Below are 27329 nucleotides of genomic sequence, written 5' to 3'. Positions count from 1 at the left end.
TCAATCCCTGCACCGGATATGTGGTGGGACATCAAAGCGGCCAGGTGGACCTGGCCACTGCGGGACGACGTCGTTGCGTACCTCTCTCTCGTCCTCGATAGGGATGAGAATGGCGGCGATCATTTCGGCGAAGAAGAGCAGGGCACCGATCAAGGGCACCATGTACGGCTCGCCCTGCAGGGTCAGCCACGTGAGCAGCTGCAGTGCGTGCCATGCGCATGGAAGAGATTATTACGCGGGATTCGAAACAACCTATATAGTTAATTGAGCTAATCTGAATGCACGCGTCCGCGCTTACTCGTATGGCGTGGCACGAAGTCGCTCCGTAAGGATTTTGGAACGAAAGCCGCATTTGGGATTCTTCGAAACGCGAGAGGATTCGCGTTGGAATGCGCTTATCATGACAGATACTGAAGGAAAAAAATCACACCATTTCCCGCTAAAGGGGACCATGAGGCGATGCGAAGCAGCGTTTCGGCATGTCGAGCCCGCGTTTCAGAGGGGGAGTGGAGAGGGGAAAGGGAGAGAGGGGAGGCAGAGAGGAAATGGAGAGGGGGAGTGGAGAGGGTGTGCGCATGCGCAGTAATGGTGGTCACGCCGCACACCACCGGCTTGAACTCCGCCATAAGATGCTTCGCATCTAAAAGACGACAAAGAAAGGACCACTTGCGACTGTATGTATATGACTTGCGCCATATGCATACAGTCGCGAGCTCAATATGACTTGCAACACGGGAGCGCGTGGCCTAACGAACTACAATATAACCCATGACTTCCACTAGCCTTCACTTCCTCAACTAGACGCAGTTCTCACTTCGGCTTGATCCCAAATAAGAAAATATCATTTGTTACGGAAATGAAGGGAAGTTGAAGTCATGCGCGATTTTTGAGCAGGTGAGGCCACGCGCTCCTGTTGCAAGTCATGTTCGTCGTCTTTGAGTCCTTCAGTAAACGTCATACTAAGCGCATTTCAGCATGAACGTGCGCCAACTAGCCCCATTCATTAAGAGTATGAACGTGAGCCGCATTCACGCGATAGAGGCTACGCGTTGTTCGAATGACAAAAGACCGTCCATTTTGGAAGGACACTTCAAACTCCTCGCCATTTACTCGCTATGCACATCTTCACACGGTAGTGCATTGCGATTCGAGCAGTGCGCAAATCTTTGTTTTTATACACGACCGCTTTCACCGCGATTACACGCACGCGGCTTCTTTGCCACTTATACGCTCCTATATAATGCTAAAGCGTTAAAAGAAACCTGCAACGCCTCCCAGAGGTTGTAATGCCCAACGAGGTTTCTTACCACGAGGGAGATGATGGACCGCGGGATGGACTCCCAGTTGAAGCAGCCGAGGAAAAAATCCCGTATCCGCTTGTAGCGCTCGTACAGCGCCTTCAGACGTGACATGTTCCGGGTCAGGGCCTGCGTGTTTGGCCAACACTCGGGTTCACCGCTAAACGAGCCATCGTTGCTCGACTTTACTATACCCACGCGACACAAAACAGAAGTCCCGCGAAACATAGATGGAACCTAGATGTACGGCGTGCGAGCTCTATAAGACGTAGACGGTTAGACGGATAGCGGAGGTTTATATCATATAGCGACTGCCACATCCTATAACGGTACTTCCAACAACATGGGGCTGCAAACGCTTTTGCATAGACGAGTTTATTTTCGATTCATGGACGCCGTCATCTTGCGCTCTTATTACACGAATGGTTTTTGAGTTTTGTTATATCGTGACATCAAATAAAGAAGGTGATGGGGCATCGAATGCATCTGAAGAACAACCGCTTTCAAGCGTATCAGTGAACTGTAGTATACCGCTTAGATATCAACTAGCTTAGCTTTCAAACTTTCGCCGCACTTTACCCCCCCCCTCCTCTTTTTTGTCCAGACGAAATATTAGCTTTACGCGACAGTTATCTCAGCACACTGGATAACATTGTGCATAATGAACGTGTAAAGCATTCAAGCGGATCATTGAAGAAGTTTTCGCAAATGGGTAAAGTTATGCGCATACGTGTATGCTCTGCGCGCAGCGTATGGGAAGACGCAGCCACTTAATCTGCGCTCGCAGACTATTTATCCTAGAAAGAAGAGCCTTAGCGTCAACACTCGGTATTTGTAAAAGACTTATCTCTCGAGCTGAGACACGTTCCTGGCCCGCGGACTAAAACGCTGTCTCCACATCTCATGCAAGGAATGTGGGAGTACATTAATCGCCCTCCGAGGAACTGGTCTCGCTCAGCTACTTTAGTCTTGTTCAGTGCTGTGGCGTTTAGATTATTTACATATTCCTATTTTTTAACGCCAAGTATCATGCCCTTGTGCATTATTACGGTATGGGCATGACGTAGTCAGGCTAAACCACTCCAGTACCCATTGGAATGGCCCTCTCTTCTTCCCATCTAGCAGTGAAGCTTAACGTAACATCTAGAGTGACAATGCCACACATATAGTACGGATCTTAATGTATGGAACACTTACAGCCCTCGTCAGCTCAGTGTCGTTGAGCGCCGGTGGACCGGGACCTTTGTCCTTGAAACAGCATATCAGAGCTTTCATCTGGGGAAACGAGATGGGATAATCACGGCCGTCAGCTTTATTGAAGAAAATGTGCAGGCCACTTATTCATTGAAACGAGAGTGAAATGAGAAAAAAGACAATGTTGCCGTTGTAACAGCGGATATAGCTAAAGTTAGCCGATATTAGCCAACGTATTAGCCTTACTAACTAACATTACTAATTGCCAGTTGACATTAGCCAATGCTGGTAGTAAGTGAGAAAGTACGGTAGCTTGCTTAAGACATCTTGAGTTCGGCCAGAAATTGTCGTCGACACTATCGTGGATGTCATAGGTCTCAGAATACATTGTATATAAAAAAGGAACTACATTAATGTAGTGTCACACGATAACGGTATATATACGCAATCTCTTGTAGTCGAAATAACCCACGTGGTAGCTGCGTTTGCCAGCCACTCCTGCATGGGTACAAGGCTTCTGATACGCACCACACAAAGAAACATCCCGAACAGTTTTTTTTCAAGACCAGTAGTAGATCCTCAATAAAACGTTGCCGTCTTTGAGAATGGCAACTTCCACGAACTTTGCAGAGTCCGGATAGATCAACACATTTTCGTGCTGTACAGACAAAGCACTTGACATGATTCCAGTAGCCGCATAGCTTAGTTAATGTAGAGGGATCACACGTACTGGATTGTATATGAGGTCTATTTCGAGCAGGATAAATCCTCCCGTGGTCTTGTCGAGGTCTGGTCCTTGAGCGCGAACCACTGCTTCTTTCCCGAGTCCACCTGGGAAGAGGAGGAAGTACAGCTTCGGTGCTGGGAGGCTTTTTTGAAGATCGCTCATATCGGAAAACATCTCTGCTGTAAGAAATACGCTAAATAGATAAGATCAATAGTTTCGCCGCAAGGACGAAGCGATGAATGCGATAGCAACAAATTGGAACGTTATACAAAGTAAGGCTATCAGCATACTCCTTTAGGATCCGATCTTGCGTAGCTCTACAAAACGCTGGCGTAAGGGAACACGGCCGCTCCAGGGAGCGAAGCGTCCTTCGTGCTGTCTATCGCTCCAACGAAAAGCAAGCAGTGAGAGCACAGCACATACTAAGGTACGAGCCGTCTGCTGATCTCCGTCGAGATAGCGCTCGCGCGACTACGCCCGTTTGATCGAAGTTCGCAGTTTCTGCCGGAGCGACGCATTTTTTTTAACGCTGTGAACATCTTTCAACTCATGCGCTTCTCTAAGGTGGGCGGTTTATAAGGTGCTGTCTGCAGAGTGGATATCTTCGTATTATTCTCAACGTCCTGAGCAGAGGCGTAGCCAGAAATTTTTTTCGGGGGGGGGGGGGTCAACCATACTTTATGTATGTTCGTGCGTTCGTTTGCATGTGCGCGTGTATATATACGCCAGCAAAACTGAAAAATTTCGGGGGGGCCTTTGAATCCCCCCCCCCTGGCTACGCCCCTGGTCCTGAGCCATCTTCGAATTTTACTGCAGCAGACACCGACCTCGAGTAACGTTGCCTCAACCTGTCGCGAACGTCTGTACCAGTATATGTTTTGGTCCTCAGGAAGCCAGATGCAGGTACAAAAAGGCGAGACGACCTTTGCTTTATAGGCTTCGAATTATCTTTCTCGGTTTCTCATTTGCCGTTTTCGTAAAACTGCGTGACCTGTTAAATTTTTCGACGATGTCGACATGGCGTGGCACCTCACCGATATCAGTGGGAAGGCCACGGTGCCGAGGAACTCCTGCTTCTTGACGTCCGTGAGCACGGTCACTTGAAGCACGGCGTGGATGTCCGTCACCTTCCTGCATTCGAAGGATGGCGAAGGTTGGAATTGCGGACAACACATGCCGGTGCATTATGGCGGCATTTAGATGGCCATCTTATGGTTCGCTAACGTGACACAGTCACTCTTAAATTGTAGCGTGACTTCGTTGGAGTAGCTCCTTATGTGACGGGATGCCGCTACCGCATCAATCACTACATTACGGTTGACACCGTTTTCAGAGGTACGAATATACTATGTAGTACTGTTCATTTAAGTACTGTTCATTTAGTTATCACATATACAAAACTGCAACTTTAAAACAGCCTGAGATGGCGGCACCTAAACAAAATAATAAAACAACGTATATATAGAGGCCATGCTTCCAATACAGGTGTTTACGTCTGCACCGTTTTGGAGGCGAAAATGTTTGAGGCCCGTGTACTTAGATTTAGGTGCACGTTAAAGAACCCCAGGTGGTCGAAATTTCCGGAGCCCTCCACTACGGCGTCTCTCATAATCATATCGTGGTTTTGGGACGTTAAACCCCAGATATTAATACGTCTGCACCGTTTATATTAACCGGGTTGATATCTCACTTTTATGCGATGCATAGATACGTCGTTGTGGCCTTATATGGTACTGACTGCCCACTCCTGACACGCAGCCACACGTTTCGACAGCTGATAATACTTGTTAAAGATGTTTTTTTTTTCGAAACTGCATATGAAACAATCGAGATCACTTTGGAGAACGTTCTGTAAGATCATCGCAGCATGATGCGACGTTTGTCGTCCTTTGCCAGCGCCTAGCAGTCTCGGAGGCGCACTCAGTCACTTCTAGATGTCTGTCTATAGTTTTCCTTAAGGAAAAGCTGACAGGCCAGTTGCTACGGCGTCACGTATACACTGCAGCGCCCGTCTCATCGTTGTCCGCTGTCGTCAATGTCGTTTACTGCGTTGCAGTGTGCGTGGTGACTATCTAAACACGCGGGGAGTGTTCCCATTAGTAACTCTTGCTCATTGTTATATGTACTGACGATGACAGTGGAAAGTTCATATTTAACTACAAATAAGATAGAAGTTCAGGGTAAGACGGAAGCTTGAAGAAGTGATAAACCCTTGAACACTTGCCCTCCTCTTCTCATTTTGGTTGGGTGATGGGGGGGAGGGGGGGGGGGGAGTGTACGAAGCATATATACGCATACAAGCGCCAAGGTAGGCAGTTGATGCCTTGATGAATACAAGAACACTTGTGGAGAGGTTGGCTCCGCCGACTCCCCGTGTTCAAGCATTTTTCACATTTCACTTCAGTGACATGTTTAACCCTTTAGAGTACAAGCAAGCGATAAGCGTCCGTCTTACAAGCGGTACATGGTGCTCCACGTGGGGTTGACGGTCTTGGGGTCGCCTTTGTTCCACAGCATCTTCGGCGACAGTTCGACCACGCAGATTGCATTCAGGTTGCTCTCGCTGTGTGGCGGCGCGATGGTGCTGGCCCGGTGCGCTAAAGAGTGAACGACCGAAGCAGTGAGTGAACGAGCAGCGTAACACTGGGCGGGCAGAATGCAAGTTGTAATGCGGCAGCGCAATAATTCTGAGTGCCTTTTGTCGTCCTCGGAGGTCTTAAAGAGGATGCGACGTTGAGCGAGTAGGTTCACACGAGATGGTACGGAAACACCACCTTTCTTGTATTCACCTTTGTTTCTTTCTTGCGTTGTTCCCATGCATCCTAAATTTATAAGCAACCTGCTCACTTAAAGATCAAGCAGAATCGCTGCTTAATTTTTTAATTATTAAATAAAGCAATTGCATATTTTTCTGTTACCTAGTTGATCTACGTAAAAAATATATACATAAACGAGGACCCGAAAATTACCTTTTTTTAAGCAGATGAACCAAGCACCGGGAATGCACTCTACTGGAGGGCATCCCCATCAATTCGACGTAGATAATTTTTTACTTACCTCACCCTAATGAACTGTGTAGTACTTTCATTTTCCTTGTGTTACTGGCGTTGGTCTACAGGACACTGATCAGAATGTGAAATTGTGGAACCACCTGTACTAATAGAGTGTGTAGATAAACTGTAGTGCTTTGGACCGGATGGAGGCGGGCAAACACCTCGTGCGTCTGTTTCAACGAGCCCCTGTTTCTTCTAAGTAAAAATGAACAAGTGAAGTGAGCACACATACGACAAAGCAAAGTTGCATACTAAATTGGGATTTAAAAATAATGTTACTGTCGTAGTCTTTCTCTTTACGAGTCATCTCATGCTGCTTTGCATTGAACGAGTTGTTTTAGGAGTGGCTAAACACATCGCGTGTCTATACCAGATTGCTTATTTGCTGACGTGGGCGTCGTCTATCGGAGAGAAGAGGACGTCAATCACTTTGCGTACCTAAAACGATGACTTCGCCGACGTCATGTACCTGGCCTCCGACGCCCCAACGTTCCTGCGAATGATCGAAAGGAATGCGGAAAGATTTTATACTATATACGCCTGTTTTACTGCAATCGTTTGCAGCAAGCGTTACCGAGGTACATTATCTGGAGGGAAGTCGCGAGGCGCCTATGCGTATGGTCACTGAGCGCTAAACCTTGTTCGAATGAGACGTATAGGAGACCGAGAGAGATTTGACCCCAGTGTACTCACATAGACGTCCGAGATGCGTTTCCGAATGAGTGCCAGCGTCGCCCGTGTGGGGATGTCGCAGACCTCGGCGAAGTCCTTAACGCCCACTCTTTCCAAGGCCATGCGGAACTTGATCATGCCGGCGTTGTCGTCCAAGTCCTGCTTCACCTCGTACATGGAGCCGTACTGGTAGTCGGCGAGGTTTATGTTGAACCTGCGCGACGAATGCCAGCTCTACGCGTGAACTGCAACCCGGAACAAACGATGTTGGGAAGGCGCGTTATGGGGCGCTTACTCGCATCAACCTATACTACTGGGCTTCTTCGAATACCAACGACAAGAAAGCATGGGCGACTGCTTCTAAAGGTGTGTAAGGTAGCAGGAAGTCACTGATTTAGGTGCATTCAGCGGCGCTTACACACATAATTGTTGCATGCGCATGATGAAGCTCGTCGAACTCCTTCAGCGTGTTCACGTTTTCTCTTTGATTAGCCCAGAACACATAGAACGATGACAGTGAGTGCTTTCTATACTGTGCAAAACAGTTTCATAAATGTTTTAAGTTGGACGAAATTGAACAATATTGAACAAACAGAGCGGTTAACTAGAAATTTAACCATCGTTACGAGTCACTTTATCTAAAGTCCACCTTCACGAGTGCCACCGGAAAGATGCCTCATACATACATACATACATACATACATACATACATACATACATACATACATACATACATACATACATACATACATACATACATACATACATACATACATACATGTGCAAGCAAATTTAGTATCGTCACTGCATGAGCGCACGCGTTTCATTACTGCAACGTTGACAGCAAGAGCGCGACAGCGGCTAATATGTAAATTTTCTTCCCTTACGCGCCTTAGCTCCGGTTCTGAATGACACTTGCTAATAAAAGCGGTGGATAAATCACTATTGTGCCAGGCACTGTGCTTTTTTTTATCATGCAAACGTCTCCTTTCACCCCGAGGAAAAGTCATTTGAGATGCGGCCACCCAATAGGATGACGGATCTCATGAGGCTCTTGGTCAAAATGAACTTTTTTTCTTTTCTAAAGCTCGTTAACTATTCTCGAAGGCGTCAGAAGGTTTCCAGGGCCAACGAACGAACTATGCGTGTTCAGAAACAAGCTATAACCAGCGAATATGCATGAAGGAGAGAGACTAGGGACAAGCCGAAGTCGTTTATATTAGTCTATCGTTGTGCTCACGTCTGCTGTCGTTGTATTTTGTCTACAGAAATGGATCCCAAAATTGCTGAAAGCTTCTTTGTAGTTGCTGTTACTTTGTCTTCATGGTTCCCAGCGCCATTAACACTTTCTTTTTCTTGGCTTCGTCTCTCGGAAACTTCTTGCCAAATTGACTCGGAGAACTTACGCCACTCTACGTGCACATTTTAAACTGCCTCGGACCTTTGATGTCGGTACACTCTAACTGCCGCCATCTACCCTGAAATTATTCGTTTAACGGATAAAACCACTTCTTCCGCCTACTTCTATTGCAATGTTCAGTGTTCTACAACTTTTAGTGGAACGAGCAATGAGTGACCCCGCCTGTTTCACTTCCAAGCACTTCCGGTCGAGCACTTACTTCCGGTTTTCCAAAATATTCAGAAAATGTTCTTTAAAAATAAAACTGGTACGAAATCTATGGTTCTGACTCGGGGGTTATATCGGATACATATGATGTCGGAACATAAGTTGATTTAAGAGAGGGGCCAATTAACTGTCAGGTTAATTAACGAAAACGAATTGAATGAGTTCCTAGAAAGATCAGACGGTTTCCTTGTACCTATTAAATAAGGGTACAATTATATGAATAATATTTGCCAATTTCACATTCATCTTTTGTCATTTTTTTCTTTAGTTTTCTCCCTTTCGTACTCCTTACTTTATCTGTGTATTTATGTATATATTTTTTTCCTGTCTTGTTCAGCCCAACAGTATCAATTTCGATATTAAACCCTTATCAAGTATTTTTATGTATGTGCGCGTTAATCATTCCTGCATCGACTAAGTTTATATGTGCGAACATTACTGTATACTTTCTTTTTCTTTTTTTCTACGCTGAATCGCACGTACGTATGAAAACTGGTGTATGTGAATAGATGTAGATATTTTGTGTTAATGTATAGATAGAAAAGTGTTCAGATGTTGTATATACATGAATATGTGGACATAGAAGCGTGTGAATATGTATTTTTTTCTCTATTTTATACATGCTGTATGTTTTGTAGCAAAACCAAGGGGGCAGGAACCTCGTCAAGCTGCTGTTTTGCAGCTTTTTGTTCCTTGCCCTTGCGTTTTCTTTTTTTTTTTCTGTAAAAAGGAAATGCGAAATAAACTTGAAACTTGAAACTTGTGAGCAGCTGGGGTCGTTGCGGCACCTGGCAGCGCAGGTCTCAACCATGCGCCTCTTTCGACGTGGCCTCCGAGATCAGCTTCGGAAGTGCGACGAAACATAGCGTTAACCCAAGGAATACACCTGGGGCACACGAACGCTGAGGTGCTAGTGCCACCACCAGGCACCTAAGTCCAGGATTAGGGTCACCTCCATTTTTATCTTTGTTTACATTTCTTTCTTTCTTACTTTCTGACTTTTATGAAGTGTCTCTGGACACTGCTCAATAGAGGTAATATCCCAATGTGCAGTATTAACGGTTCACTATGGCGGCAGCTAGTGTAGTCCACAGTTTTCATCAATGAGGCGTGTCGTTGTGACTGTTTTAAACTCATGGACGTGGAATGTATATCCTTGACACAATTGGATATGATGCTTGAAGGCACGAAAGGCCACATATCGACATGTGTAGACATCACGCTCTGCTGGTATATCTCTTTTTCGCTCAGTGATATACAAGCGCCGATTATTTATCTGTAACCCGAGTTGGGCTTGATCAGTGCGACCGTGTTCGTTTTTACTGATGCGTCCACTAAAACACCGACGTGATCGACCACTGGAGCGCGTGTCTGCTCTCACGTAACAATATTTCAGGAATGATTAGCGTCGCTATACAATATGTGCCAACCGGGAAGCGTATACTCGACAGCTCCGGGAAGAAACGGTGGCCAATTCGAAACACCAGAGCAGTGACGATAAGCTACAGAATTGACGGTCCTGAAACCCTTACGCAAGCAGAAAAATTCGCTCTCTAGAACGGAATCTGATGCTAAGCTATAGAGACGAAAGCTGCAGGAATTTCTTGAAAATTTTTGTAGATTTAGTCAAGCTCATGAAAATAGTGATCTAACCTGCCGATGAAGTCGGATGTGGCCGCGGGGTCCTTGTCCATGACCATGACTTGCAGGAGGAGGCTGTTACCCACCGGCACGAAAATGTCGAACGGCTCATTCCACACCGGATCATTAGTGTCTTCAATGACCTGCAAGGGCAAGCGCACGGTAACGACACTTGTCCATGCATGCTGCTTAAATCAAACGTTTCCAATTGCCTTATACGAAGCATATAGGCAGAAGAATGTTAACTATTGAGAAGAATGTTAACTATTGAACGCTAAGTAAGGCACTGCAAGCACAAACTTCGGTGCACGAAAACAACAAATGTGATATCCGAAAATACGCGAAGTTAAACGTCTAGTGCACGAATGCATTAAAAACCGCATGTTTGTGTGCCTTGCCCCGCAAATGCCTCGCCATATGGGTATGTATTTACCTTCAAAACACTCACTTCACTAAGACACGGCACACGGAAAATTCCACTAGGATCTAATCACATGTTTTGGCCGGTTGTCGGTCCGTTGAAGCTTTCCAATCGATAAAGCTGCATCCTACTTCATAATTTTCTCACCCGTCAGAGTTGTGGGGTCTGAAGATGAGCCGCTCTCGGAGCACACGGAGACAGTTCACGCGGTCGAGGAACCAACACGTGTACTTTTATTAAACACTGCTTTTACATTACGGCGAGCTCACCAGCCGAATCTAATACATAACTAGTAACACGCTAAGTAACCTTATACAATGCCAATACAATACACAGAAAACATAACACACACACAACGTACCGCGAATGCGGCGTCGCCGAAGTTCGACTCACCACGAGGGGTCCGCGGGAAACGAGCCGCGGTATCGCCCCCCACGGACCCGCCGCGAGAGACGTCCATCCACGCACGCTACCAAACCCAAAGACAGACTCGCTGCTGTTTTCTGCACGCCACCTCTCAGGCGGCGCTGTACAGCGAGTACAGCGCCACATCTCGCTCGGCGGCTGTTAATGGTAACTGCGGCTAATCCGCATGGCGCGCGTGCGCCGTGAGGGGCAAACGACATTACACATCCACCCAACCAAAACAAATAGCTACACAAGCTCTACGAAAGAAGACAACACATGTGGCGTAAATGTCCCTAAAGAATGTCCGTTCACCGCGACACAGTCGCTGGTCGACACCGCTGCACTGGCTCGACGACTTGACCTCACTCCTGGAACGGCAATGGCAACGTGACAGTCGACGCGAGAAAGCGTCGCTCGTGCCGACACGTCTTCTGGTTGCGAGAAGCACTCACGAGGGCGCCTATTTGAAGGCAGCTGCTTAGATCACAGGCATGTCCACTGCCCGAGATGTTTCAACCGCATTCCTGGCCAGTGGCGAAGGCGATGTGCAGAGGACAACCAGCAGCAGGTTATACATCACTCCCGCTGCGTGCACTCAAAACACTCTCGCCAGAACGGTGCAGTAGGACAAAGGGAAGGGAGCTACAGGCGCGTCGTTCACGTGGTACGATGGTCAGTACGGCTAGCAAAGACATCGGCGGCGACTCCAAATTCAAGTGAACAAAGGTTGCTTCTCTTAATTTGTGCATCGCAAGATCAAATGAGGGAAACAGTGCAACACCTCAACTCCACGATCCAACGGGTTGTGTCCTACGCGCGATGGGCAGCTCCGCAGAGCCTTAGGCCTAACAAGTCGCTCGACAACGTTCGACTCACCACGAGGGGCCCACAGGAAACGAGCCGCGGTATTGTCTCCCACGGACCCACCGCGGGAGACGTCCATCCACGCACGCTATATACCAAACCCCAAAGAGCCTCGCCTCGCTGCTGTTTCCTGCACTCCGGCCTAACCTCCCAGGCGGCGCTGCCGGCGCCACCACACTAAAGCAACTAAAGCCCCTTGATCTAGAAAGTAGCGACACTCTCCTCCGCGCGCGCATTTTCCTCCTCAATTCCCCTCGGATTTCTCCCCTCCCCTGGCCGGCGCGCTGCGCACGGCACGCTGAACCCTCCACTGACTCGCCGCCGCAGCCGCATTATAATCACTGCGCGCGCTTGTTTATTCGGCCCCTTGAAGCATTAAATGAGAATGTGCCCCTTAAGAAACAGTCGTGACAAAAGTGGGCTTCCGACAGAACATAAGGGACAAATACAATTTTTTAAGACGCTTCGAAGCGATTAAAAAAAATAGTATACCAACTGGCGGCAGAGCGGTTTAGTTCTCCGTCGCTGCTTCGGCTGTCCGTAACGCGGAAGCGTATTAAGCGCAGATAATGTAAGCAGCATAAAGTGTAGTCAAGAATTTCGTTCCTAATTGTTGTCTTGATGAGCTTAAAGAAGGTAGCCAAGAAGGAATATGGTGGTTTACTTAAATTAAATTGCTCGAAATGAGTGGGCCCGAAGCCTTTTTGTGCCAATGCCGCTGTCGGACACGAACGCACGCACATATATACACGCGCGATACAGGCACGCACGCATACACACGCGATACACATACACACGCAGATACACACGCGATACAGACACACACGCACATATACACACGCGCACACACGCGATACAGACACGCACATACATACACACACATACACACGCGATACAGACACGAACGCACATACACACGCGCACGCACGCGATACAGACACGCACGAACGTATACACATGCGCACAGACGCGATACAGACACGCACGCACATATATACCTACGCACGTACACACGCGATACAGACACGCACATACATACACACAAACACATGCGATACAGACACGAACACACACACATACATACATACACGCGCTACAGACACACGCACGCACATACACACACGCGCGAATATACGCACGTGCACACGCAGGCACACACATGCGTGCGCACACGCATATACACATGCGCCAATACAGACATGCACAAACGTACGCAGGCACATACATGACCACACACATACGTGCGCGCACGCATACACAGGCGCGAAGGCACATACACAAACGCGCGCACACTACGGCGCACACATACACAAACGTACGCAGACGCAGCGCACACGTGCACTCAAACACACAGAAACACGTGCGCGCACGCACATACACATGCAAGCGCACACATGCACACATACAAAGCCGCATGCACCCGCGCACACATGCCTGGAGGGTTCACGCCTGGAGGGTTCATGGCGTGCGTGAGCAAGTAAGAGCGCGCGAAGTTTGCTTGCGCGCTCTTTTCGTGACGTCAGGGTCAGCTGACTGGGAGGTATCGCGCGTCGCAGCCACTCAGCGTTGCGGATGCGCCGGCTCCGCGAAAGAGAGGGTGAAAAAAGAGGAGGTCGACGGCGCGGCGAGGGCGTAGCGGCGTGGATAAAACAGCGCCGCTACTTTCCAAAATCAAGGGGTTTTACACCACACCAGAGCCATATATACCCTTCGGGAGAGTTTGGCGATGCTTTCATCTCGCCGCTCTCCGCGCCCCGCCCCAGCGCCTCCCTCTTCTCGTAACGTAAACCCTCTCTCCTCGCCGGCGGCGGCGGGCGGTGGCGCGGCGCGGAGTCTGGCTCTGGCAGAGCCGCGACGGCGAGGCGCCGGCGCGCTGCGTTCGCACGATTACTGAGGAGCGCGCGTAGGTTGTGAAGCGTGTGCGAAGCCGCGTATGGTCTCGCGCGCGTATTCATGCGTCAATTTGTTGCGTGCGATGGGCTGTTGTTGCGCGGTGGTTGACTGCTCAAACAGCAGCGCGCAGGCTTTCCGCTTTTTTAGGTTTCCAAAGGAAAAAAAGCGACGACGCATTTGCATTAGAAACATCAGACGCAGCAAATGGACCCCGACCGACTACTCCGTGTTATGCGAGTGACGTACTTAAGTATTTCGCTTGAATATTGCTGGTATTGTAAACAGCGTACCATTAACACAAACTTTTTATTTGTTGTGCAATGGGGCCCTTTCAGGCGCACAAACTTTAAAAATCGTTTTGTCTCGCTGAAAAAATGAGTTTTATGGTTCGCGCTTCGAACTCTTGGGCAGACTGAAATTTTGCAGAGGTCACGTTATAATTGTCAAGCGTGATGTGTTGTGTTTATGTAATTTATCGCGCTTTAGAGCACGAGCTTGGGATGTTACCGTGATGTTGTGAGGGGAAGATTTATTTTGATACCCCAGGTTAGTGCCGCCGCGCGTCAGCTGCGGCGGTTATCGGTATGTTTTTCTGGCACGTTATGTGGTCTGCGTTTCTGTGACTCTCAGCCTATGGTGTCATTTACCGCTGTGTTGCCGCTTCTGTACATGCTACCAGGTTCCCGCTTAATTCCTGCATGTAAATTAATGCGTGCCTCTGTGTTAAGCGAATGTGCCTTGCGCTTCTTAGTCATGCACATATAGTGCACGATGTCTGTGCTCGTGCAGGAAGCTCTTCTACTATAGCAAGGGGCCCTCATGGATGTGCTCGAAGAAATTTTGTGATTAGGAAGTATAGGTCGTGGAGAAGTTGAGCAGAAAAATGATTTTCTAAAGTAAACCAACAGGATGTCCACTATCACAGACGAGCAGAACGATGTATTGTCTTCACTTAACACTCGCCTTCTAGGGGCCCTGCACCTGCTCTGGAGAAAACATTAGATGCCTCAGCAAACGCCAAAATTGACAGCCGGTGTCCGCGGCGTCGGCGTCCCGGGTCGGCGACGTCAACACGAGGGATATGAAAAATCCCGTTATCATCATACGACCAAAGCTTGTGACGTCATGATGACGTCGAAGAACGTGACCTAACGTGATGACGTCATCACACGATTGCAACGCTTCTAAGATCGGAGGCGTTGCAAGCTTTCTGCGCGTCCCCGGGTCTTGCATTGCCTCCGTGATTGGTGGGCCGATCACAGAGGCTGTGCAAAGCGCCGATGTCAGGTGATGTTATCAGATGACGTAACGTAATCTGACGTCAACATGACGTCCCTGTCACGTCACAAATTTTAGCTATCTATGACGTCCTCGTGACGTCACCAAATGATGTTTAATGCCTCCAGGATCGGAGGCGTTGCAAGCTTTCGGCACCTTACTTGGTCTTTGCCTCCGTGATCTGTGGACCGATCACGGAGGCTGTCCAAAGCGCCGATGTCATATGATGACAATATCAGATGACGTAACGTAGTCCGACGTCAGCATGACGTCACTGACACGTCACAAATTTGAGCTATCTACGACGTCCTGGTGACGTCATCACATGATTTTTGCCTCACTCGTGTTGGCGCTGAAGCCTCGGGACTCCAGTCAATTCGCGCGTTTCATGAGGCACCTAAGGCGTTCGCCCTAAAAGCAATGTTTTATTGACCATGACATTCAACAGCGCGAATACTGCTTGCATGAACACCCCCATACTGTTGAAAGCGCGAGCATGGGAGATCCCATTTCTGACTGTAGTGATCTTGCGCACTCGCCGGTACTCCGCTCCCGAAGCAAATAAAGAAATCAATGTTATATATATAGTGCACTGAAGAGGTCAACTCCAACTTCGGAGCGACCATCATCGCAGGGTCCAAAAACTTCTCACGAGATCACTGTGCATAGAAGCGCCAGCCGAACCGTACTAAACATCTTCAGCGTCAGAAACATTGCCAAGCGTCGTTATTAGTGAACCTAAGCTTCAAGGAAAATAACCAAGAAAACAAACCAAAATAGACGCAAACCCACACGTCTTCATAGCACGAAAACTCACCGATGATAAAGATACTCCCTCATGCGAATTCTGAGTGCAGCTTTGTGTTGAGGCAACGCCAACTGTCTTTGAAGTTCTGGCTATCCGCATTGGAACATTCGTTACATATCGCCACAGAAACTACCAGTGCTCGAGTGCTACGCACACCACTCTGTGCATTGCAGGTGTCGCGAACCAAGCGAAACGCTGACATCGACATCCCCGTCACGACAAGCGAGACAGTCGCAGCGCACCCGCCAGCCCTTCATGCGCACGAGCTCCGACCGAAGGGCGAGCGTGCGTGACAGAGGAAGAAAGCGATGTTAGAGGCCACTGGTTCGTGATATCGACAGACTCCGCGTTCGCTGTCTTTCGTCCTCATTCGCTCTATCGGTTACGCCTACGACGCCAACGGCGATGCCGAAGAACGCAGGAACAGACGCCCGAGAGCTGCGCTCTAAAAGCATAGCGCGTATCGTAGAACGTCGTGGACTCGAATCGGCGTGCACAACTCAGTTTCACGATGATTTGGACACGCCTAATTCACTCCATATTCTTCATCAAATTTATATAACAATGTTCTTGCACAATTTCGCTTTCGCAATTTGTTTAGGAGCGCTATATTTCACGAATGAACAGCGCGTACATAGCCTCAGCTGTGCGCCCGTTGCGCGGAAAGACTATATATGGCGGACGCCGCCGGAGCGGAGGCGTGGCGATGACGTGAACAGCGTCATCGCCGCGCCGCGACGTCACTGCCCCGCCCATTCGCCAGACTCTCCCCATCGACGGCTCTGCACCACACTAAGCCTACATTGTGCGAGCACAGCGCCACATCTCGCTCGGCGGCTGTTAATGCTAACTGCGCTCATGGCCTCCGAGATTAGCCGGCGGCGCGCCGTTCCAATCTCGGAGGCTATGCTGCGGCATAGCCTCCGAGATTACAGGGGACGACCGGTTGATAGCACCCCCACACAGTTGACCTCAAGCTCAAGGTAAATCACAACGATGGGCTCGCCTGCCCATCGAAGAACCACCGCACGCCATTAACGCGACTTAAAGAGGGGTCCACTGTTAAAAGGAACACTTAAGTGCAGGGCACGTCCAGATTTCGCTCTCTCGCAAAATAACAGTGGCTTAGATTTGCATTAGACTACTGGTGGTTAATAGTTCAGACACCTTTTTGCCGTGCACGAACGATGTTGCCGCATCCACTTGCAGTTAGGAGGCCAGCAATATGAAATGTGCTAATACGAGTGTTGTGTTCCCTTTAAGAATAAACGGTACTGTACATACGACTCACCTTGCTGACGTACTTCTCGTTGCCCAGCTTGAAGACTACGTAAGGGTAACAGGACTCCCTGTCGTCCACGGGGTCCAGGTCCCGGGCTTTGAGCAAGAGGAACCTGACCACGGTGTCCTCACGGGCGGCGAACGCTTTCGGCACCGGGCCGAGCTTCGGGGTTTTTCCCGGCGGCTGCTGCTGCTGCGCTCGCTTGTCGGCATCTGCAGCCTGCTTCCGGTACGCCTGCGCGCTCTTGAGCACTGGACGAAGCGGCCACTTCGCTGGCGTCGGCGGGCAAGGCATCTGTTGTCTTGTGGCCTCAGCTTCAACGGGAGCGGAGTAACTACTGGATGAAGCGTCGTCCGGTCGGACCCGGTCGCCCTGCCTGCTTGGACAAACGTACGGGCTGAATGTCATAAGTATTTCTTGCTATAGTGTAGCAATGATTCCTGGTTTGAATTTCACTCTCTAGGAAGCTTGTTCGGGCTCGGAATCTCAAAAGTAAATAAAATGAATAAGTTCACTTGAAGAAATAAAAACGAAACAAAGCCCTGCGCAGATTCAAGTGATCTCATTTCGTCTCTCTCTCTCTCTACATATATAAACATACGCAGTAGTACACAGATCTTCTTCCACGAGGAAAATAAGCACAACTATATTTTCTTCATCTTTTCCCATTGAGGGTGTAGGAATGAACACCTCCAAGGAAAGCAGCTGCTGCCCTGACGGAGACAAGGCCACTTGTAGAAACTACGGCTCAAACAATAACGACTTCAGGGGGGCGGCCGCCTTTCCTAATCACCTGAAGGGGGCGCCATGTCAGTCCCATATTTTTACTGGGACCTGTCCCACCACAGTTTAATATGCAGGGTTATGACCACGCATGTCTTTAACGATAATGCCTGCCAAGGGCCCCTGATGTTGCATTGCAAGCACTGCTTACTTCCCACTTATACCCCCGAAAAGCCTCGGGCCAAGGACAAGCCACTGTGAGCAGTAAGTTATGGCTTTATTTTTCATTTCTGCATCAATAGCGAAGATCGTTTTCTTTCTGACAAGCCCAAAGGGGAGGGGGGGGGGTGACGCTGCAGTGAAACCTCGCCTCCCTCCCCCACCTCCCTTATGGAGAATTCTACGCACGCCTATGTCGTCGCCACTGTACTACAGAGGTGGACAGTCATTATGCTACTGGTTAGGTCTACTTAACGTGCCTGTCCGGTAGCTGGTACCCCGATGCCGCGTTCGGTGGAGGCAACGGCTGGCCGGGGTTCACATCGTTGGCGTTGAATACCGGGAAGGGACGTAACAGCGGTGGCACCGGGGGAACAGGAGGCACAGGAGGCACGGACGGTGTCGAACTGTCGGACATCCACGGCGGCTTCCGCACCGCTTGCAACCAGGCCATGATGTTGTCCCTCTTGTCGGCCAGCATTGAGGAACGTGTACCGCGTTCCGCTCAGTGGCGAAGATGGTCTCTGTCTGTTCTGTGCTGACCTTCGCGAGCAAACGACGCTCGCGCTTGGAGGATGTCGTTGCTGCTGCGGCTGACAGCACTCAGTGACGTTGCCCCAATCCCCCTTGTACTGACTGACCTCACTGTGGTAGAGGAGAAAGATGAAGTGGTTTATGAAAGATTCTTGTCAATGTGCTTTGATTAATCAAAGCCCGGTTCTTCCTGGTTTGCTTAACCGCTAGAGCGACCACCCCGGAAAGGCGTTGGTCCCGAGTTCGATCCCCGGACCAGGACGAATTTTTCGGCAACTAAGAAGCTTTCTTTCTGAGAAATCCATACGTATTTCCCTGTGGCTTTGTGCTACAAACGGGTGGTTGTCAATTTCCCTTTCTGAACGCTTTCGCCGCCTTGTGGGATTCCGCAGGACTGATTTGCAATAACATTATAGTAGTATTGAAGAAACACACAAAAGCAAGAAAAACTTGAACGAATAAAAGAATACGAAAAATAATCGGGAGTACTATGTGCGCGTTAAAGAGCCCGAGGTGGTCGAAATTTCCGGAGCCCTCCACTACGGCGTGTCTGATAGTCATATCATTGTTTAGGCAAGTAAAGCCCCAGCAATTATTATTACGCTGATCGCGAGGAGGAGGGGGAGGATACAACTTTATTGACGCCATGAAATGGATCAGTTGAGGTCAGGAAAGAGGATGGGATCAGGGAATAGGAAGACGATGGGACCTCAGGCCGCTCTAGGTGGCGTAAACACAACTAATATTTTCGCTTGACTACAAATTATCTTTTTAGAATTATCCGTTTTTATTTTTTATTTTCACAAATCCTGCTGCCGCACGATGCATGGCCGGTCCTCCTTAGTGGGTTGAGCCATTCTTCTAGAAACCAACCAACCAACCGAAAGTCCATGTGCTTCGGCTCAAGAACTCCTGGCCGTCACCTAGGCGGGACCTTTTGCCCGTCCCACAAATCGCAGGACATTTCATTAAAGTTATTTGTATGTATGTCGGCGACCACTATGACCCAGCATACGATCCGGAGTTGGTCTTCCGGTCGTGAGCTGCGCAGAGCCTCCCATCACTCCCGTCTCTCGCGAGGGTTCGAGCTGGACAATATATACTACCTAGCTGCGCCACAGGAACGATTGCGTTCAGCTCCACGATCTCTCTATTGACTTTAACCAAATGCACCGTTCAGTGTGCTTGGTTGCTTGCTCTCATTTCTATTTATATTCACACTCCTCGACACGCATTGTCCTGTCACTGTAGCTTGCCATTTAGCATTTCTCACAATGCTGACTTTTCAGCAATGCTGGAACGCTTCTAAGGTTATTTTACTCGGACTGTTATTTCGCTTTCTTCAGTCCGTTACAGTGTTATCTATACCGCGATAGAGAGACCTGAACTTGCTTTCCTGAACTATCTGTTCAGGTGTATTAACTCAATATGGTGGACGATTTCAACAGATATTACTTGAGGGACAACTGTCGATGTCTTTCTCTTTCTATCGAATTTCTGCCAATTAACACATTCCAATAATTATGTCTGTTGAAAAAAAATGCTATTGGAAGACGTTGCAACAGTTGAGTGGACGCCCATCAGTGACGAAACCGTTCCAATTAAGCAATTCAGCAAAATCAAAGAGTGCCGTTTTGCTGAAGTATTAAACGAACAATGCTATTTGTCGTGCAACTAATGGTAAGTTCTTTAGAAAATCTTGCCGAAAAATGAGAATGATTGTATGTGCCATATGCGATAACAATAAAGCTAAAAAAGGTCACGAAACTGTAATAAACAAGTGATGCACTGGCAACAAAGACAAAGCAAGAGCAAGAAGTCGTTAACACTCGTTGAGCGTACAGCACTAAGGAAGATGTGGATAAGCCTGTACGCTGTTCGCAGCTGAAGCAAGCACGGCCTAGAATGTTAAATATCTAAGGCACGTGGCATTTGAACGCTAAAAACCATTCTCCACAGTGCGGCATGTCGGCGCCCGATATGTCAACTCGTTAGACAGCTTGACAGATGACCTCTAAAGCGTATAATTGCTCGATTGCGCAGAAAACGTTAACGATAGAAACACTTGGCCCTTCGTGTCAAGCTTCGCGTCAAGCGCGTTGCCACGTTCTCTCGAGACTGCTCGTTAGCATCACGCGACACCGCGAACGCACTGAGCTGGTTCGTGCCTCCGAGCTTATATACACACTAACTACTCTAACTGCGTCGCTGTTGGCGTTGTGTTAGCACGCTCCGCTTCGCTAAGCACTACGGCCGTGCCGGCCTTATCTACCCCGAACAGGCTCTTCGGAGCTCGGCAAAGCGCTCGAGTCGCGGCAGATATACGAACGCAGCGAGTGAGAAGTTTTTCCCAGGGGGCAGTCCCCGATTTGAGGACGGACTCTCCCGCGGAAAGTCGGCAAGTGTCGCCTGTATACTTTACGAGAACCAATTTTCGCCTCTCGTTTCTCGATAAACTATAGCTAGGAAAGAATGTAGCGAAACAACCTCGGCTGCTATGCGAGAATGCGTTTAGCAAGCTCCGGGATATGTTTATTTGTGACAAAGCGTGGCGCCGTGTCTTATGAGTGGCGTTTTCCCTGAGTACGGCGCTTCACCCGTTTCGCGAGAACCGTTCCGAATTGCGTGCATTGTCTGAGATCGGCTCAGGGAGTCTGCGGGGGCCAGAAGAGCAGCGTCTCATGCAACGAATCAGAGGCATCAACAGGTGTCATGGCGCTAACCCACACGGACGAGGAAGAGACAACGGGGCAAGCGCTAGAGCGCGCTTGTCCGCGAAGATGATGCTTGTCCCGTTGTGTCTTCCTCGTCCGTGTGTGTTAGCGCTATGACAACTTTTGATGCACTTAACCCAAAAAGCAACGAATGAGAGGCGCCGCGTCTCACTGACAACATCGACACCCACGACGCACCATCCCATGGCTCCCGCAGGGTCCTTCTGGTTCCACGTTAGGTGCTATTCTCCGCGAGATCGGGCTACAGGTGGCAGCACCGTCGCCGCGCTAGTGTGGATAGGCGGTTGTCGGCGCGTATACAAACGCACACAACAGCGCTTCGTTGTGAGCGATTTGACCCGATTTCCGGCAAACAAAATGCGTTGACTGCAGCTTTCTGGTAATATATGTGCGCTCTTCCTTCCCGAATTAATGCACGAAGCGCGCCGGACGTCACTACTACTTGTGAGAGAAGCGCATTCTGCCAACGAATGGGTTGCTCGCCTTCGGAAACAGTCGGCGTTTTCGCAATGGATGACGTTTTCTTATTGTTTTATCTGTTCATGTTTAGCTTGTGTTCCACCTACTACGAACTGCTGTATCGCGACTGAATTTATTTACTTCTTGTTCATATGGATACCCCCCAACAAAAAGAAAGCCCGTATTCCTGCACGATGACTTCAAATAGCACTAGTGCACTGCGTGCTCAAATATTCATCTGCATTTCCTATTCAGTTCTCCATGAAATGTAGGACAGTTGATAGGTTTACTGAGGAAATGTACGTGGCTGACAGCGCTTTAGCGCTACGGAGACGTTTAACACGCACACGCTTGTTTTTACTCCAGTAACAGTACACAAAGGTAACTGTACAGCACGGAACTTTCTTCGATTGATTACTTGCACGAAAGTAATGGAACAAAGGCCCGGTTATTTCACGGGACCAAAATACATTTTTTCATGCGAATAATGCCCCCTGCCTTTCATCAGTCTACTATAACAACGCAACACAAACGCTCAAGGTAATGTAAAGAAAAAATCACAGCATATCCACGGAGTGAATGATGATGAGTGGGCGAAGCTGCGGAGGTTCATCGGTAAACCGTGAATCTTCCGTGAATTCTGCCCAGTACATCATCACCGACGTGAGATCGGGCGCGTTTATACTAAAGGTTCGATGAGTTATGACGACTTGCAGCTCACTTTAATTTTACATGTACGCTGTGAATTTTCATTGTTTAGAAAACCATTGCTTTAGAAAACATCTGGCGTCTTTCGTTAAGCAGGTGGCGTCTTTTCGTTTTGCTTTAGAAACATCTGGCGTTCTTTCGTTTTGCTTTTACAAAACATCTGGCGTCTTTCGTTGGTTTATTTCATCAATCAACGGCGTTTTGAACAAAATTTTTATTGTTTAATCACGCACAGGAGAAATCTCACCAGGCAATACCTTGGAGGTAAACAATGGCTGCTAATGGGAATGAGAGACAGAAGAAGTCGGCTTTTAGCTAACACTTAACTTACTTCTACTAACGTTTCCTACTGGAACATGCCAATGGCTGCTGATGGGGAATGAGCGACAGAAGAATTCGGCTTTTAGTTAACGCGCACGCTGCGAATTTTTTATTGTTCAACAACGCACAGGAAATATCTCCCACCGGCACCACCTTGGAGGTCAAAGCGTAAGACTGGTTACGCACTACGACTACGACTACGAGGGACGAACGGGTGCCGCCTTAAGGAGCTTCGCCCCTAAAAAAGATGCGGCTTCGCGTGAAATTACTACGACATAAATGTAAAGTACGCCATTTCGATTAATTTTGACCATCATTTCGCCACAAGTTATAATTGCACAAGGCAGCTCAGTTTTGCGATTTACGTGTCATTCCTTTTTCCGTTCTTTTTGGAGGACAATTTAAGTACCGAAGAGTCAGACGTGACTTGACAGAAATATGTCTCAGTAGTGGGACCAGGACCGTGAACACCTAAAGCTCGTCGCGTAACCTATAAACGATAGTCCCGAAGTTATTTTTATTTATTTATTTATTTATTTATTTATTTATTTATTTATTTATTTATTTATTTATTTATTTATTTATTTATTTATTTATTTATTTATTTATTTATTTATTTATTTATTTATTTATTTATTTATTAATTAATACTGTAAGCCAAAGGCTCAAACAGGAGTGGGCATACAAAATTTTACACCTAACCACAACGCGCAAATGCATGAGAGCCTTTTTTTTTATACCAGCGAGCCGCTAAAAGGCTATATTCACATGAGATTTAATACTTCTCATCTTTAGGACAACACCAAGTGCACTTTGCAATGCGCTTGGACCACAGAGCGGCACCTACACTGATATTCGTGAACGGAAGGTACGACGACCACACATAGCACTCTTGACAAGTGCACTCACTGATCTTATTACAGTACATATACAGCCGATCAAGGCCAAATGCTTCTTTACATCGTGTTAGGCATACGTACGAGCAGTTAAAGTTGCACAAACACAACGGAACAAACCGCCTTTCGGGACCTGCATGACGCGCACACGCAAACACAACGTGGCTAGCAGACGACGCATGGAGCAATCCGCACAAGGCGACAGATCGGCGACTCCGCTCGATCTCTCGGCCAATACTGCAGAAATGCCTTACCGCAGCGTATGCGGAGTACGACTGCTTCTTGTATGCATTGCTTAAATTTCAATAATTTGCGTGAACCCCTTCCGCCTTCCTCCAGTGTTTGACCGTCTAACAGAGGGCCTTTAGGGTATATAATAGTGACTTCAATCAATCAATCAATCAATCAATCAATCAATCAATCAATCAATCAATCAATCAATCAATCAATCAATCAATCAATCAATCAATCAATCAATCAATCAATCAATCAATCAATCAATCAATCAATCAATCATTTTGTAGTCATGCTAAATAGTCATGTTTTGCTAAAAGCTACATAAGTACCTTGACGCGTCCTAGAATATGTGAAGGTACATTTTAGGACGCATTAAAGCACTTATGTAGGTTTAATCAGCGCCTCCGAGGTGCTGATGTAACAAAATACTACAAAAATATAAAATTGATTATATTAATATGCCACAATATACCAATCTATACTAGAACTCGGTGTAATAATGAGGCGCGTTTCCGTGTAGGCTTTATTTAGATGATCTGTGTCTATTGTCATGACGACGGCGCTACCTTACTGCTATAGTTAGCGTGCGTGACCGGATTCCGACTGTCATCATTGGCTCAGGATTAAGGGATATCAACGCCCTTGATTACACCCACGTACAGCACAGCTTTCTTGTTCGTCACTGTCCTGATCCCGCAGTAGTCGTGAGAACATTACCGGTATCCCACTGCCTATTTGTTGCATTTGGGGCGAGAATGTCGGCGTACCCGATTACACTGAGTTTCCCGGAGTCGAAGTGCCATATCCTCGTTACGTTTAGTATCCCGCACTTCGCTGACGCTAATTAGGCGCCGATGCTTTTCCTTCGCTCCCGCGGGCCCGCGCCGCCACTGCACAATTCAGTGACTGACGTGAGGTTTATTCCTTAGGGAGTTCTCGAGTCTCGTTCCCTCTTGGTTCCCCTTGACGCCAACCCGTATGCTATACGAGGACTCAAGGGCTTTCTCATGTACCCTTACACATGCAGCTTAAAAAAAAGAAGAAAAAAAACCTGATCCTATTGTCACTGCCGGAAATATGTGAACTCTGGGCACTTCGTATGTCGCCGTCCGAGTATGCCAAGAGAAGAGAAGCGTACTCAAGGACGGCTGAGAAGAAGGCAGGGTGTTGAAGTCGGAAATTTGTAGGCATTAGCCTGTATAGTGGCCGGTGGCGCAGGACACCTCTCTATCCCCAATAGCCTTTCTTTATTTATTTCTTTTTACAGCGGAGCTGTTAAGCTTTTCGTTATGCCGCGTGGCGTGACCTGAAAACTATCATCGTCATGAACCGGCACGCGATCTCTTCGTCCTCTTCATCATCTTCTGCTTCGCTCCCAGAACACGTGCGCGGATTTGTCCGGCGTGGGATGCAATAACTCTGATGGACGAGAGAACGAGTGCATAAAGAAAGAAACAAAGAAAGAAAGAGAAACAGAGTAAGAGAGAAAGAAAGGGAAGAAAGAGAGAAAGAGATAGAAGGTGAGGGAACGAGTACAGAGAGAGAGAGGGAGGTAGAAATGAAGACAAAGAGAGAAATAGAGAGAAAGAGATCGAAAGAAACAGACACAAAAAAGGGATAGAAAAAAGAGAGAGAGGGCATAGCCATGTATAGTATAGTATAGTATAGTATAGTATAGTATAGTATAGTATAGTATAGTATAGTATAGTATAGTATAGTATACAGTGAAACTTCAGTGATACGAACACAGCTCATACGAATTTCGGGGTGATACGAATTTTTCGTTGGTCCCGGCCCATTGGCCGGCCATATAATGGAGTACGGTTGTTGCGAACCGATTTTCACCCAGCGACGTTTGATACGAACGTGCGCTACCGCCCAGGTTCGAAGAGGTACTGTCCGCGCTGTCGCGGAAGGGCGCGCCAAGCACGTGCGAGAGCGGGAACGCAAGCGTGGGCATGCGCGCCGCACCGCCAAATCGTCAGAATCACGGTGTAAGAAAAACACTTTTCTTACGGTCAGAATAAACCTTCAGAGACGCGTCACGGCCTTTGAGATTGTGTGCGCGAATATTTGAGGCTCTTATGTGCCTCCGTGTGCCATTGCGTTTAGATTACAGAGGACATTAGCGCCATGCTTTTCTTTTTCTAACGCATCGACGCGGGCTGCTGTCGTTGCACGGTGTTTACACGTGCCTGCCTCGTGCATCAGCCATCCTATGAAAGGTTGGCGAAGACCGAGAGAAGGCGAGGACGGTCTTGGCGAAGGAGACAGGCCTCACAACGTCGACATGCGCGACTGTTGAGGTCGCACTTGTGCGGGCACGGCCGTAAATCTCCCAAAAAACATCCTCAACAACTCCGCACTAACAAAATCATAACACAGGACCGTGGTTTTGTAATTTTGTGGCCTTGATCAATCGCGTCAAAGCGCTTCTTTTGTTACTTTAGATGCAGTGCTCCGGTGTCATGCAAAAAGCTAATCGCATGTTAGGTTACCTTCGTCGAAATTTTTATCATGTTCCTCGTTCCTTGAAACTCCTTCTTTATAAAACACTAATTCGATCTAAATTGGAATATGCTACACCGGTCTGGGATCCCACCCAAGCAAACTTAATTTATGCTCTAGAAATGGTTCAGAATAACTCCGCACGTTTCATTCACTCTAATTACAGCCGCACCGCCAGTATAACTTCCATGAAATCAAACCTTTCCCTCCCATCTTTATCATCGCGCAGAAAAGTGTCACGCATTGCCTTGTTTCATAAGACGTATCATCATCCTGCACTGCGCGATCGCCTCATCCCTGAGCCATCTTATGTATCCCATCGCAAAGATCGTCGTCATAAAGTCGGACTCGCTTCATGTAATACTGCGCACTTTTATCATTCATTTCTACCACGAACCTCTCGCGATTGGAATGGCCTTCCCGCGGACGTTGTGAACATTATTCATCATGAACAGTTCCGTAATTCCATAGCTAACATTGTATACTCAGGCTCTTTCTAAACTCACTGTAAATTCACATTTTGCTCTATTGTTTCATGTGCGTTTTCTCTTACTTTTTTGTTTTTTCGTTCCTTTGTTTCTTGTTTTTTTGTGTGTCAAAGTGTTGCTACCACTCCCCCTCTGTAATGCCTCTGGCACTGAGGGGTATAATAAAATGAAATGGAAATGAAATGAAAAAAGCATACTAAAATTTGGAAGGGGCTACTGCTGTCGCGGGTCACAACGCACCTGGTTCATTAATTAGATACGCGCGTACGGGCCGTTGCTGGTACGACTGCCGACATCTAAAAACTTAACTGACAATCATTCAGGGTTCTTCCTGA

The 27329-nt window shown here is 47.8% G+C and overlaps 1 protein-coding gene across 1 annotated transcript; it reads right to left on the bottom strand.

Annotated features, from left to right (window-relative positions):
* LOC119386006 (multiple C2 and transmembrane domain-containing protein 1-like) lies at positions 1 to 18589 on the bottom strand. The gene is made up of 11 exons (XM_049414193.1): positions 18369 to 18589; positions 17176 to 17563; positions 10225 to 10355; positions 6966 to 7158; positions 5915 to 5934; positions 5675 to 5816; positions 4254 to 4350; positions 3223 to 3323; positions 2496 to 2573; positions 1308 to 1427; positions 1 to 198 (listed from the first exon to the last, which is right to left on the bottom strand). Exons 1-11 carry the CDS (start codon positions 18587 to 18589, stop codon positions 1 to 3), a joined length of 1689 nt encoding a protein of 562 aa, XP_049270150.1.
* Positions 18590 to 27329: the final 8740 nt, after the last annotated feature.

The sequence above is a fragment of the Rhipicephalus sanguineus genome, chromosome 3 (genome assembly GCF_013339695.2).
Source record: "Rhipicephalus sanguineus isolate Rsan-2018 chromosome 3, BIME_Rsan_1.4, whole genome shotgun sequence".
Lineage (NCBI taxonomy): Eukaryota > Metazoa > Arthropoda > Arachnida > Ixodida > Ixodidae > Rhipicephalus > Rhipicephalus sanguineus.
The sequence above is the reverse complement of the archived record's forward strand: the minus strand, read 5'-3'. Positions and strand labels throughout refer to the sequence as shown.

Excerpts from the sequence above, each read along its gene's own strand:
- LOC119386006 (XM_049414193.1), bottom strand. The coding sequence starts at position 18,589 with ATGCTGGCCGACAAGAGGGACAACATCATGGCCTGGTTGCAAGCGGTG. Across the intron at positions 10,356-17,175 it reads ACGAGAAGTACGTCAGCAAG|GTCATTGAAGACACTAATGA; the intron begins GTGAGTCGTATG and ends TTGCCCTTGCAG. Across the intron at positions 1,428-2,495 it reads ACACTGAGCTGACGAGGGCT|GCCCTGACCCGGAACATGTC; the intron begins GTAAGTGTTCCA and ends CCAAACACGCAG.